This window comes from Rhinolophus hipposideros (assembly GCF_964194185.1).
Source record: "Rhinolophus hipposideros genome assembly, chromosome: 10".
NCBI lineage: Eukaryota > Metazoa > Chordata > Mammalia > Chiroptera > Rhinolophidae > Rhinolophus > Rhinolophus hipposideros.
The window spans coordinates 87,948,735-87,964,401 of record NC_138056.1 but is presented as its reverse complement, the minus strand read 5'-3'; the positions used below and the strand labels follow the sequence as shown (position 1 = coordinate 87,964,401).

The 15,667-nt window shown below is 35.1% G+C and overlaps 1 protein-coding gene across 6 annotated transcripts in view; it reads right to left on the bottom strand.

The window, feature by feature from the left end:
* Positions 1–15,667, bottom strand: part of ARHGEF12 (Rho guanine nucleotide exchange factor 12) — a 189,871-nt gene that overhangs the window by 19,435 nt on the left and 154,769 nt on the right. For all 6 annotated transcript variants that reach the window (XM_081061905.1, XM_081061907.1, XM_081061906.1 and 3 more), the window contains 5 exons: positions 10,773–10,858; positions 7,879–8,004; positions 6,177–6,291; positions 4,697–4,797; positions 1,255–1,332 (listed from right to left, as the gene is read on the bottom strand). In XM_081061905.1, the coding sequence (XP_080918031.1) occupies positions 1,255–1,332; positions 4,697–4,797; positions 6,177–6,291; positions 7,879–8,004; positions 10,773–10,858 (506 nt within the window). The remainder of the gene's footprint in view (positions 1–1,254; positions 1,333–4,696; positions 4,798–6,176; positions 6,292–7,878; positions 8,005–10,772; positions 10,859–15,667) is intronic.

Sequence of the window (15,667 nt, the reverse complement as noted above, 5' to 3'; positions counted from 1 at the left end):
TTCTTATTCACTTTTATTATTAATACCTGTTAACTACTGAAAATGGAAAAAGGACCACGTTAAAGTAAGCTGCATAACATTTTCTGAAAACAAAAAGGTATCTTGAAAAATATGCAGGAGTACTGTCTTCTAAATCTAACTCTAAATAGATAATAGCTTATGAAAATAAAATTGTGAACCTTCAGCTACTAGTATCTCAACCCACTGTTGTATAAATAACTTGATGAGGATAATGTATAGCTTATTTGTAAGAGACCTGAATTCCAGGCTCTAGTTCCAAAGAAACTTCTAAAGAATAGCAATTATGAAAAATCCAGGTAGTACTCAGGCTTGCTCTAAATATTAATAACTTAGTAAGAGAATCATCTTTTAGTATAACTAGTTCTAGAAAAACCTCATTCTCTGGACACAGCTAAGCATGGTAGCAAGCTTTTTGATAATCTGTTATATATCACACATAAAAGTCTATTTTAATAGCTACCAAATACATCAGCCAAAATAAGCACCTAGTGAAACAGTACAAGAAAGGTTTAAAATCATAATCAGTACTTAATAGGAAAGCCTCATGTACAAGAAGTGACAACAGTTATTTTACAGTGGTAGCTCGGTTTTCGAACGTAATCCATTCCGGAAGACCTTTGAGTTTTGAAACGTTCGAAAACCAAGTTATAGTTTCCCCATAGAAAGCAATGCAAAATGGATTAATCCATTCCAGACCTTTAAAATCAACCCCTAAAACTGAAAATTTGGCATGAATTTTACTATCTAATGATACCACAGATCCATAAAATTTACGGCATTTGTAAACCGAAATGTTCGTCAAAGGAGACATTCGAAAACCGAGGTACTGCAGTACTATAATTTCTGTAATGGTTTCAATTTTCTGTTTCTGAAGAGATTCACGGAAAAATAGTTGTTACCTTGTTTTACTGAATAATCTGGCAAGTTCCCATACTAAATAGCCCTACTCTTATTCAAACTATACAACAAAATAAAATTAATCTTAATAATAAATGTTCCTTAGTCTCCTGCAAATTTTTGTCACAAAAGTTACAGTCTCACATAACATAGTCTTCTCATGAAAAACTAAAGTAATCTTCACACAGAAGAAACATTTAAAACAAAGAATAGAATCATAAATATACACACTCTATGAAATCCGTCAGGTGATGTATATTCCCCACTGAGATGTTAATTACCTGCCTGGTCTTTGGTCAATTTTATTTTTTAAATTATTATTAGACCATCTCTCACCCTGAGCTCTTCAACATTTGAGTACTCCGACAACTTCAGATTGGAGGTATCAAGGCGACGCTGATAATCTTCTAAGCGCTGAAAATTAAGACAGGATGGAGCCAAGGTTACTACTACTTTGGGTATCAATGACATCCCTGTTCCTAAATCAAATGGACATTTTTTACCTACATTTTATTGAGCTCTCTGCAATATTAGACAAAACTAACAACTCACCCTGTTCCTAAATCAAATGGACATTTTTTACCTACATTTTATTGAGCTCTCTGCAATATTAGACAAAACTAACAACTCACTCTTTCTTAAAATACTCCCTTCTCTTGACTTTGAAAACTCTCCTAGTTTTCGTCTTACCTCTTGGGCTGTTCTTTCACAATCTTTTCAAACTCACTGGCCTCTAACTAGCTTGTATTTATTTTCTGAATATGCAAATCATGTACATGGTACAAAATTCAGAAGGTAATGCATGGGGTACAATAAAAATAAGTCTCCCTCCAAACCTGTTCTGCCTTCTAACCCCCAATTTTCTCTAAAGAAACACCCATTAGTTTTTTTCTTTTTATAAATTTTATTGGGGAATATTGGGGAACAGTATGTTTTTCTAGGGCCCATCAGCTCCAAGTCATTGTCCAGTCGTCGTTTTCAATCTTTAGTTGTAGGGGACGCAGCCCACCATCACTTGTGGGAGATGAACTGGCAACTTTGTTGTTGAGAGCATGCGCTCTAACCAACAGAGCTATCTGGCCACCCCTCCTGAAGCTCAGGGGAAGCTTGTTGTCCTCAGTCTAGTGGTGGAGGGCACAGCTCACTGGCCCATGTGGGAATCGAACCGGCAACCCTGTTGTTCAGAGCTCACGCTCTAACCAACTGAGCCATCCGGCCGCCTGGAAATACCCATTTCTTGAGTAACCTATGAGAAAAATTCTAAGCAAACAGAATACGTGTATGCTTGTCTTTGTGCATATTGCGTATGTATATCCTAATGTATTCATATATGTATTACTTACTCAAATGTAACATAATATGTTCATATACACATTTTTCTGTATATGTGTATCGCTCATCATTATATCTCGGAGATTGTTCCACATGAGCACATATAGAGATAGCTGTCACATTTTTTTAATGGCTGCATGGTATTCACTCTGTAAATGAACTGTAATTTATTTAACTACACCTTACTGATGGACATGTATGTTACTTCAAATCTTCTCCTATAACAAATGATACCGCAATAAAATGGTCTTAAACACACACTTTCGTACACATGTGTAGATATATTTGTAAGATAAATTGCTAAAGAAGAAATATTAGATCAAAGGGTACGTATATTTTTCCCCAAGTTTATCAAAATTTCCAAATACAAAGTTTGAATGTGTATAGTAAATATCCATATACCCATAACCTACATTCTACAATTAACATTTGCTGTATTTGTTTTATCATATATCTATCCACCTAGTCATCCCTCTATCTATCCATCAATCCATCTTACATTGTGGATGTACTTCAAAATAAGTTACAGACATAAGCATACTTCACTCTAAACATGTTATAGCATGTGTATAATTAACAGTTCAATATTTGTTTACAGTTCATTTCATAAAGTAAAATTTACATACAGTGAAATGCACACATTTTAAATGTACCTTCCCACAAGTTTTTACAAATGCATAGGCTTGTAATCAAATTCCTATCAAGATATAAAACATTACCATCACTCTCATACTTTTTAAAAATAATTATCTGTCTCCACATCTCCAGTGACAACTACTCTTCTGATTTTTTTCCACCATATATTAGTTTAGCCTGTTCTAGAAGTTTATATAAATAGAATTATAAGTATATACTCTTTTGTGTCTGGTTTCTTTTGCTCAGCATAATGTTTGTGAGATTCATTCATTTGTTTATCTCAGGGATTCATTCCTTTTTATTGCTGGTATTATTCCAGTTTATAATTATACCACATTTGGTTTATGTTATAAACATTCTTATATAAATCTCTGGGTAAATCACTGGAAAAATAATTTATGGGTCCAAGGATAGATGTATGAATATGTACATTTTTAATTTAGATAAATATTGTCAAATTGCCCTTTGGGGTTTTATCATTTTATACTCCAAACATTACACTTGGGAGTACCTGTTTTCCTACAGCCTCACCAACAGAGTTGTCATCAGACTCAGTTCCTAAGAAGTTACATCCAGGTCCATGGATTCAATTTGCTTCTACCTGTTCACAGACTTATATTTTTATCTTTAGCACATTCTCTTAGAAGTAGGTCCATGTAACCAATTGCTTACTGTATATTTTCACTTGATATCCCAAATTGAACTCATCATCTTTCCCATATATCTGGGGCTTCTCCATTCATCCAGTTCATCCAAATGTATAAGCCAGAGACCCGGCACTTATTCCTGACATCACCTCTCTTCAAATCTTCTCTAAATCAGTCACAAAGTCCTGCCAATTTTACCTTCTAAATACTTTTCCAATTCTTGCACTTCTCTAAGCCACCACCATCTATCCTGAACTGCTGTGAGAGACTATTAATGGAGCTCTTTCATCTATCTACTCTCTGCCCTCTGCAACCTATTCTTCATACAGTAGATGAGTGATACTTACAAAGTGAAAATTCTGAACATGCCCTTCTCCTTCTTAAATGTCTATAATGAATTCCCACTGCTCTTAGAAAAAAACCAAAAACTTTAACATGGTCTATAAGGCCCTGTATGATTTGACCCTGGCCTAATGTATCTCATGTCACACCACTGTGACTTTGCATTTAGGCATGATCCACAGTAATCTAATCTTTCAGTTCCTCAAACAGACCATGCTTTTCTTTCATTCATGGATTTTCCTACATGCTGTTTCCTCTACCTGTGAGGTTGCCCACTTGCACATTATTTTATTTCATTCTCAGGCATCCTTCAGAGCTTGACTTAAATATCAATTCCTCAAGCAAGCTTTCTCTGATGGCCACCATCTAACATCGTCAAACTAGACTAGGCGACGTACTCCTAGTTACAGTCCTAGCACCATGACATTCTCCTTCATAGCAGCTATCATAACTGATATATAAAATACTTGCACTATCTGTTCAATGCCTTTCTATACTGCTGGAAAACAAGCTCAGTATGGACAATTATTGTACTCATTTTTTTAACTACTCTATACCCTATACTTGGCATACAGTAGATGCTGTATAAATATTTGTTGAATGAATGAGCAAACAAGCAGTTAGAGATGCTCAAAAAGGTCAAAGACAACTTTGATGTTCTATCACAAACTGACATAAACCTACTTACTATAGGAATAGTTAAATGTCCCTCCCTTCAATTATGTAATGATAGTTTCAATTATTATTTCACAGATTCCAGGTAATGCTAATTTAATATTCTCACTATGTCATCCTGTATCTTCTTGCTTTTCCCTTCTTACCTGCTTGTTTTCTGCCTCTTTGACAGCCTGATTTACATAATTTAAGATCTGACGACAGTGATCTGCAGCTTTCTTCACCTTCTCCCTTTCCAATGGCCACTCTAAATAAGGGGAAGAAATATAAAATATAAAATGGAGGAAAGCAGAAAATATAAATATATAAACATTAAATATGTATATATAATATATATGAAATATCATTTTATTTGACAGTTATAAAAATATACTCAGACCTTGAATATTTTTATACCAGCCCAAAACCTATGGCAGAATCTCAATTCAGGTAGTCTTGGGACAGGTGAAACTTCTATGACAGTACTTTAAAACATAAATACTAATATTTAAAAAGAAACCATAGTACAGAATGCTAAACTCAAGGAGAGATGCTTTACATCAAGTAACAGGCCCACTATATTCTCATTCACATTGTAAGCAATATAAATGGGGCACTTTCCTCCCTAGAATTTCATAGTGCACAGCCTATGTGATTATGTCCAGTGCACCTGTTAAGCAATATTTTTTCAATGGTAACACAATTCAAAATAACTCCAAAATAAGTTTCTTTGAATTTGAAAGTATATTTAAAGAAAGAAAATAGATGAGAACATTTGTACCATTAAAAGATGAAATTCACCAAAATGTGGTGAGGTTACACTGAGGTCTACAGTGTAAACAAATACCAAAATCAGAATATTCAAAATTATAATCCTCGAAACATAGTCCAGTTATAATGAACAGATATATTAAAGTATAAAAATTTATGTGTATGAGTGTTTTCAAATTCTCAGGCATGAGAAACAGGAGTTTGATTGCACAGAATTATTAATGAGAACTAATGAGAACTAAATTATTAATTGAGCCTAAAGCTCAATTGAGAAATTTAGACTTACTACATGTTTTAAAACAGGACAGTTGAAATAAATATATGAATATATACATAAATAAATAAATATATAAATAAATACATAAATAAAACATATGTATACACACACACACACACACACACACACATATAAAACATCTCTTTAATCCAGTATAAGCCTCTTCAAAGGAAATAGGATATATGCTAGATAGAGGAAGAATTGGTAAACTTTTTCTGTACATGGCCAGATAATACACATTTTACACTTTACAGGCCAAATGGTGTTTGTCACAACTAGTGAACAGTGGTTGCAGTGCAAAAACCAGTCAGAGACATTATGTCAACAAATGAGCATGACCATGTTCTAATAAACTTGACAAAAATAGGTGATTAGCTAGATTTGGCCCATGATCCATAGATTGCCATCTCTGTGCTAGACCTATTAATGGAGTACATCAAATCAAATATCTTGAAGAAGACTAGATTGAATCTTACTAGAAAATTTCACTATACTATTTGTAAGTCTCCAGGCATCAGATGCTGTGAGAGATTATTTAGCAGAACATGGCTTTTGTTTTTTTGTTCCTAAGCTTTTTAATTTCAGTGAAAATGCTATACCTGTGTATTTGGCAATATTATCCAACAGAAGAGGGTACTTAGTAAGCCTCTGCATTTGGGTGGGAATGATATCCTTCAGCTGCAGACGACGACACAGTGGATTACTCTCAGCATCCTAAAATTAAAGTGAAATAAATGAATTTGTAATTATTATTAGGATTACACCTAATATGTACCATATAACTCATCATGTAAGTCTCCACAGCATCACAGTTCTGGCTATTAAATCAAGACTTAAACATGCCAAAACATAACATTGCCACACCATACTTCTGCTTTCTCTTTTAACCACATAACAGGGGAGGGGAGCCTTTGCCATTAAACCAATGACCTGTTGTCTGTTTAAGCAAGGACTGAGAACATCCATAAGGAACTCTAAGAATTGCTTTCTTGTGATAAAACAGATTTATTTTCACATATTCAGAAAATCCAGTTACATTTTCCTATAATTCGCATTCCTACCATAAGCAAGTCAGCTAATTTGCTGGCTGCCATTCCAAGCAGGCACAATGGGGGGACAGCAAGCTGTTTAGTTAAGTGCCGAAGTAAATAGTTTAGGCTTTGCATGCCATATGGTCTGTGTCACGACTACTTAACTCTGCTGTTGTAGCACAAAAGCAGCCATAGATAACACGTAAATGAATGAACATGGCTATGTATGATAGAGTTCTAAGATGGCCACCAAAATTCCCACTCTCTGGTGTACCCACCCTGTCTAATCCCCTCCCTTGAGTATGGACAGAACTTGGAATATGATGGAATATCACTCCAATGATAGGTTACTATCAGTTGACTTTGAGTTAATCAGAAAGAAGAGTGTCCCTAGGTGAGTCTGACTTAATCAGAGGAGTCTTTAAAAGAAAGCTCTCTGGGAGATGCATTCTTACTGGCCTGGAAGAAAGTAAACATCCATCTGTAAACATCTATAGGGGCCACGTGACACAGAGATATGGGCATTTTCTAGGAACCAAAAGCAGTTTGTAGTCAACAACAGCAAGGAGACAAGAATCTTGGTTGTACATTTACAAGGAAATGAATTCTGCTACCAGTGACCTTAAAAGATGACCCCCCACCAAGTCTCAGATGAGAATTGCAGCTCCAGCTGACACCTTGATTTTTAGCTTGGTGAAATCATGAAGAGAGGACCCAGCTAAACTATACCTGTAACTCCTCAACCACAAAAACTGTGACATAGTGAACGTATGCACTGTTTTCAGTTGCTATGATTGTGGTAATTTACTATATAGCAATAAGAAACTAATACAGTTCTCCAATGAAACTTTTATTTACAAAAATAGGCAAGAGGCTGGATATGACCTGTGGTTGTAGTTTACTGACCCTCAGTCTATACCAATATATACCTCAATAGGTATGATTGCTGTTATTCTCTTCCCTGGGCTTGATATAAGCCTATTTTCATGTTTTTACAATATTATTTTAATAGTGTACATGGGCCATTTCCGAACAATAACTCCATGGCAATGTGGACTTCTATGTCAAGCGTTTTAATCATAATATATATTCTTGTTTTTACTATTCCAATTTCATCTTTATACCTTCCAGTAATTTGAGAATTTATGGCTTTAAAAAATATTAACATAGATATAATTCTTGTAAAAGATTTAGTCTTAGTTTGAATTCCCTCAGTTTATTCTATAATTGATTTTAAAAATGCATTTCTTACAGGACTCACTCAACTCACTTGCACAAAAGTCTGGAATCGAGAATCCTTTTTCTGACGAGATTTGATCATTTCCAGGGCAAAAGGTTGGTTACTGCAAAAGGTAGCAGCAGCATGTTTCAACTTCTCCTCCCCTGGTCCACTGAACTGTGCCAAGAATGCAAATAGAGAATGGGATACTGGGCTGATAATGAGGCAAGCAAAATGAGATACAACCACAATCCTTCAAATATTCCAATGAGTATTCTCAAATGACATGTGGAATATCAATGTTTCTCCATTAATAACGTCTGACCCTGAAACATCCAGATCTTTTGATTATATTCCAATGATTTCTTGCTTGTAGCCTTCCACACTTCTTACCTTTTCAAGTCTATACTACTTCTGTACTAGATAGAAAGTGTGACACTTGGGAAACACGAGACATAAAACACTTCAAGATTGAGATTAAAATTTCATTTCTTAGTATCTAACACCTTCACAGAACTTACTCTCTTATTGCCCAAGGAAGAAAATCGTGGGATCTAGCTTGCTTTCTTACCATGAAACCCAGGCCAAGTCAAAACTTTTCTGAGTCACAATAAAATGACATCATCACTGCTTAGCCAGTGCAGAGGCTAGAGATCTGTGCCTTGAAACTCTCTTGAGGAAGATACATGAGCCTATGAACTTCTTTTGCTAAAACTTATACATTTTACTAATATTTTTAATTTGTAAATTTAAGTTTGTATATTACATGACTTTAAAGTTTCTGCTAAAACACCTAGCATGTGCTTCACTCATAATAGGTACTCTTACAAGCATAGGTCAAATAAATTATTTTTTAACCATCTCTATATTTATAATAATTGTTCTCATGGTTTACAAAGAAACTTTTCATATAATCTCCCCTTTAAAGCCATGTTTTCAAAAGTTTGTACATGAAGGTATTTTGTGAAAAAATCTTTTAGTAGTATTTGTAGATAAATTCGGAGTATTTTTTCAACTAGGACACATACAAAGCAACATTTTAGTATATGTGCTGCCGAAGCGAGCACACAAAGCAACATTTTAATAGGTTGCTACAATGCTGTATTCTCAGTCTATTATAAATATGACACTCAAAATATTAAAAGAGACTAGCAGCATTTTGGAATGTTAGTCAGTCAAAAGTGCCACACAAATACTAGCAGCAGCTGGGTTTACAAAAGAAAATACTCCCAACTTCAAGCAGTTTTATAAGTAGCTACTAATCCGTAAGGTAATCTTAAGGGACCTACACCAGAAAAACATTCTCCAAAACTCTTAAAAAACAGAGTAAATCTAAAGGTCTGTTTACGATTTTTGCTTTTACTACTGGGGGTGCCAAAAAAAGTATACACATGTTAAGAAAAGGAAAAACTGTGTTAAAATTGTAATACTCAATATATACCAATAACAAAAGATGAATACAAGTCATGTGTATACATTTTTTTGGCACCCTCTGCGTTTCTGGCCAAAGCTTTGACCTAAATTAACCTTTTGTACCTAATAGTTATTAACCACATTGGTTAGTCTATTTCAATTTTTTATAGTACATCATATTGGTCGAAAATACACTTCATTTTACATGTAGTAAAATAAATTTGTTTTCCCCCACTCTATTAACATGTCTCTCCACTTTGTTTTACCATGTAGTAGATTTACGTAATCCAATGGACTGTGTGACAAGAGAATCAATTGCATTTCTGTACCTTATTAATGACAAACCTCACTTGAGACTTGGTTTAAACACTATTTATATAAATAAAACTGCTTAGGAATCAAGATTGGTATTTTAAGTCCATATGACTTCCAACTTTATAATCCACTTTGAAAATGGATGCTACACCATGTCATACTACCAATTTTCTGTTTCAAGTTCAGTAGTGTGCTGCCAAGTCAACAAAACTCAGTTATAACTTTCACCGCTATACTGAGATCAAGAAACAAAATGAATCACACTACCACAGAGTAAGGTGAATTTTTCAAGGAAGTTAAAGCTTCTTAATAATAATAATGCTAGAGTGGGCCAAGGAAGAAAAAACTTTGGAAAGCTCAATAAATGGAAGATGAGACTGGATTATGATTCCTTGATCCTATTCTACGAGGTAAGTGGCTAAGAAGAGATCTACTATTCGATTAGTAGATTCCACCGAGGCAATGATCTCACCATCACTGAAAGGAGCCTTAACTATAGTACTTTCTTTAAAAGTTTGAATCAAACCCCGTTTCCCCTAGGAAGATTTTCTGTATGTTCTACTATAGGTCTTCCTGCTATATATTCCCATAACAACCCATTTTGTTAACACTCATCACACTTGAAATAACTAATGACAGTTTTCCCACTGATTATAAGCTTTACTAGGGCAGGAGCCATGTCTGCTTTGATTGCCACTGTATCCCAGCACTTACGACAGTGCTCAGCACATAAGTATATATTGTGGGGTGTATACTGACAAAGAGACAGAAAGATAAACAGAATTTAACAAACAGCTACTATAGTCTATGAACTCTTTCCTTATAAATGTAAATAAGATTAAGTGATTTTTACTTTTCTACTTTTGTGATGGTAGTTCTGGATCTATAATTGTCTAATGCTATACAGTACAATTTTCATACTTGGACAACAGAACATAGCTAAAATTCTATGTCAGTTAAATTATTTCTATCAAGATCCATTTTATTGTATATTCTTTAAAACCTAAAGAACAAGTATCTTTAATCTGATGAAAAAAGAGCACTTAGTTTGAGCACTATCAGAAGACATTACCAAGAGAACATATACTCTGGACTTTTCAATTTACATTTGCTTTGTAAAATGGATGAGTCTGCATATCTGTAAAGATTAATTACTTAATCTTGAATATGATCAAGTAGCTATAAAAATATTAAAATAAAATAGCAAATTTCCTTACCCAGGTCAATAAATCTTCCCCAATTTGATCAATAACAGAGGTATCATTCCTTTTTCGAACAGCCTTCATTTGCTCATTCAACCCAACTACAGGGGAAAAATGAAACGGAAAAAAAAAAATTAAGCATATTCTCATTTCAGGCTGAGTTACTGGTAGTACCAAGAACTAAATTTTCAAAAAAAGGACTTCCAGAGTAGTATAGGTGCTTTTAATATCCTTAAATATAAATCTGGACACAATTCTTATTCATCTATCAGAAAAACAGGTGGCAAAGCATAAAACAATGCAGAAAATAGCACATTACATACAGGATAGGCACATTAAATACGCATTTCACTTCAAGACTCTGTCTATAACCATACTTATAAAGAACTTAAATTTAAATAGTGCAGGTGATTCAGTCTACCGTTCCTCTCAGAAAATGTATGGGCACAGGCAATAAATATAATCAAGCCTGAACTTGCCAATGCATGAGGTTGAAACCTAAAATCCCCAAAGAAGTAAAAGGCATCAATTTGGTGGGCAAGTATTGGTAGGTGGTGATGGCATCCTTGATGAAAGAAAGATTAAAAATTAAAGTTCATGGAGAAACAGTAACTGATAAAGAGAAGAACCTATACTGTTCTCTACAAAGTCCGAGATGAATACAGGTACAACCAAGGAGCCAATAAGGCAAAATTTTAATATATTTACTCAAGTGTTCCAAGCAAAACAACACACACACAAAAATCCAATAATTTAATTCCTGAAAATAACCCCATCCTGGGATTATATACTATATATTACTATTTCCAAAATACAATTATACAATTATTATTCTTATTATTCTTATTATATGGGACATACATATTTAAAAACATACACACTGTAATTGATGGTAAATTTTTAAGGATAATTTTAACTATTTATGTTTTTCAACATTGACATTAGACCCTAAGTCCTGTGTTAACACTTTGTATATAAAAGGCTGGTACGGGGTTTGGGAGCGACACTCAAAATACCAATCACTTCTTTATTTATGTTATATGCTCACATATACATAATAATTTCAGGAATGCTGCCATAGAGGAAAGTCTATGTGGGGACACTGCAAGAAGGAGACCATCTGTAAGTCAAGGAGAGAGGCCTCAGGAGAAACCACCCTGCCAACTCCTTGATCTTCAACTTCCAGCCTCCAGAACTCACCGTCCCAAAGAGAGGGAGGGGAGTGATGTCATGGGAATGGCGGCCACGAGGTGGTCTTCTTCAGTTCTCCTCCGGAATGTACCACAAATTGAACATCTCTAACCAATCAAAGAACTCTCTGCTCATCACACAGAACAGCTGGGAGACTCCTAGGAGGATTACTTGAAGGGCCAGCCCAAGAGGCACAAGATTCAACACACCCAGAGGCCAACGGCAGACCAAACCAGAGTATTACCAGATTTGATCCACAAGTGACACACCCAGAGGGAATTCTACAGGCACAAGATCCCATAGAGGCCAAACCTCATTTGAGCAGTCAACCCTCATGCAGCAGATCATCTACTGTGGGCAGAGCCAAGTCTCACAACTAGTCAGCCTAGCAGTTGATCCCATCTACTGACAAGCCAAAGCAATTAAAGCTCAACTTTAACAGAACAATATACACAATACAAAGGTCACCTTTGGAGCACAGGAGAACAGGGAAGTGGTGCAAGTCAAATATAAAGGACACATACTATATAAGATCACCCAGCAAAGACAAAGAACCTTAGGGAATCCACCTAATTAATACATCGAAGCAAACACAGAGAGTCAGCCAGAATGGGGAGACAAAGAAACATGTCCCAAATAAAAGAACAGAAGAAACCTCCAGAATTGGAACCAAATGAAGTAGAGGTAACCAACCTATCAGAGACAGTGTTCAGAACACTGATGATAAGAATGTTTAGGAGCTTAGAGAAGACATAAAGAAGGACAGAGAAATCATAATGAACAACCAGTTAGAACTGAAGAATACAATAACTGAAATAAAGCACACACTTGAAGGAATTACCAGCAGGCCACATGAAGTACAGGATCGAATCAGCGACTTAGAAAACAAGTTATCAGAGATCACCCAAGTGGAACAACAAAAAGAAAAAAGAAAAAAAACAAAAAAACAATGAAAATGGTTTAAGAGACCTGTGGGATAACATCAAGTGCAACAACACGTGCAAAACTGGGAATGCCAGAAGGTGAAGAGAGGGAGCAAGGGATCGAGAACATACTTGAAGTAATAATGACTGAAGACTTCCATAACCTAGTGAAGGAAACTGACATACAAGCCCAGGAAGTGCAGAGACTTCCAACCAGGATAAACCCAAACAGGTCCATACCAAGATATATTATAGTTAAAATGGCAAAAGTTAAAGACAAAGAGAGAATTCTAAAAGCAGCAAGAGAAAGACATCACGTTACATACAAGGGAACTCCCATAAGACAATCAAACGACTTTTCTGCAGAAACTTTGCAGGCCAGAAGACAGTGGCAGGAGGCATTCAAAGTGATGAAAAACAAATACCTATAACCTAGAATGCTTAATACAGCAAGGCTATCATTGAAAATTGAAGGAGAGATAAAGAGCTTCCCAAAAAAGAATAAGCTAAAGAATAAAAAACACAAAAGATCAATGAATACAAGAGCTGGTTTTTCGAGAAGATGAACAAAATCAACAAACCTTTAGCCAGAATCATCAAAAAAAAGAGAGGACCCAAATTTATGAAATCAGAAACGAAAGAGGAGAAGTGACAACAGACATCACAGAAATACAAAAAAAAATTAAGAAATTACTATGAGCAACAATATGCCAACAAATTAGACAATCGGGAAGAAATGGACAATTTTCTAGAAGCATACAACTATCCAAGACTAACTCAAGAAGAAACAGAGAACCTGAATAGACTAATTACCACCAGGGAAACTGAACCAGTAATCAACAAGCTCCCAACGAACAAAAGCCCTGGACCAGATGGGTTTACAGGTGAATTTTACAAGACATTCAAAAAAGAATTATCACCTATTCTCCTCAAGCTATTCCAAAAAATCCAGAAGGAGGAAAGGCTCCCAAACACCTTTTACGAGGCCACTATCACTCTGATCCCAAAATCAGACAAAGAGATTACAAAAAAAGAAAACTAAAGCCCGACATCCCTAATGAACATAGATGCAAAAATCCTCAACAAAATATTAGCAAACAGAATTGAGCAATACATTAAAAAGATCATACACCATGATCAAGTGGGACTGCATTCCTCGTATGCAAGGGTGGTTCAACATCTGCAAATCAATTAATGTCATACACCACATTAACAAAATGAAAAATAAAAATCATATGCTCATATCAATAGACGCAGAAAAGTATTTGACAAAATCCAGCAGCCATTTATGATAAAAATTCTTAAGAAAGTGGGAATAAGGGACCATATCTCGACATAATAAAGGCTATATATGATAAACCACAGCTAACGTCATACTCAACGGGGAAAAGCTAAAACCATTCCCCTTAAGATTAGGAACAAGGCAAAGTTGCCCACCTTCTCCACTTCTACTCAACATAGTTCTGGAAGTTCTAGCCACAGCAATCGGACAAGAAAAAGAAACAAAAGGCATCCAAATTGGTAAGGAGGAAGGAAAATTGTCAGTACACGTAGATGACATGATACGATATACAGAGAACCTAAAGACTCCACCAAAAAACTATTAGAACTGATAAATGAATTTAGTAAATTAGCAGGATACAAAATTAATATTCGGAAATCAGTTGCTTTTGTATATAGCAATAATAAAATATCAGAAAGAGAAATTAAGAATAGGGTCCCATTTACAATTGCTTGAAAGACTATACAATACCTGGGAATAAATTTAACCAAAGAAGTAAAAAGGCCTGTACTCAGAAAAGTATAAAAAACTGAAGAGAGAAATTAAAGAAGATACAAATAGATGGAAACACATACCATGCTCATGGATAGGAAGAATTAACATTGTTAAAATGTCCATACTGCCTAATGCAATATACAGATTCAACGGAATTCCTATCAAACTACCAAGAACATTTTTCACAGAAATAGAATATATAATCCAAAGATTTCTATGGAACCATAAAAGACCCCAGATAGTCTTGGCAATCTTGAGAAATAAGAATAAAGTGTGATGTATCATGATACCTGACATCAAATTACACTACAAGGCTACAGTAATCAAAACAATATGGTACTGGCATAAAAACAGACACACAGATCAATGGAACAGAATAGAGAGCCCAGAAATAAACCCAAGCCTGTGTGGTCATTTAATCTACGACAATGGAAGCAAGAATTTACGATGGGGTAAAGACAGTCTATTCAGTAAGTGGTGTTGGGAAACCTAGACAGACATATGCTAAAAAATGAAGCTGGAACACCCAGTATATTTTTACTGATATATCCCCTTGAGTAGGGGAAGTAAGAAAAAATAAACATACAGGATTACGTCAAACTAAAAAGTTTTTCACAGCAAAGGAAATAATCAATAAAACACAAAGGGATCCTACTGAATAGAAGATATTTGTCAATGATATATCTGATAAGGGGTTAAAATCCAAAATTTATAAAAAAATATCACTCAACTCAACTCCAAAAAAACAAACAACCCAATTAAAAAATGGGCAGAGGACATGAAGAGACATTTTTCTAAAGAGGACATATAAATGGCAAACAGACATATGAAAAAAATGCTCAACCTCACTAACCAGTAGAGAAATGCAAATAAAACCACAATAAAATACCACCTCACCCCAGCAAAATGGCTATCATCAATAAATCAACAAACAGCAAGTTTTGGCGAAGATGTGGAGAAAAGGGAACCCTTGTGCACTGTTGGTGGGACTGCAGATTGGTGCAGCCACTATGGAAATC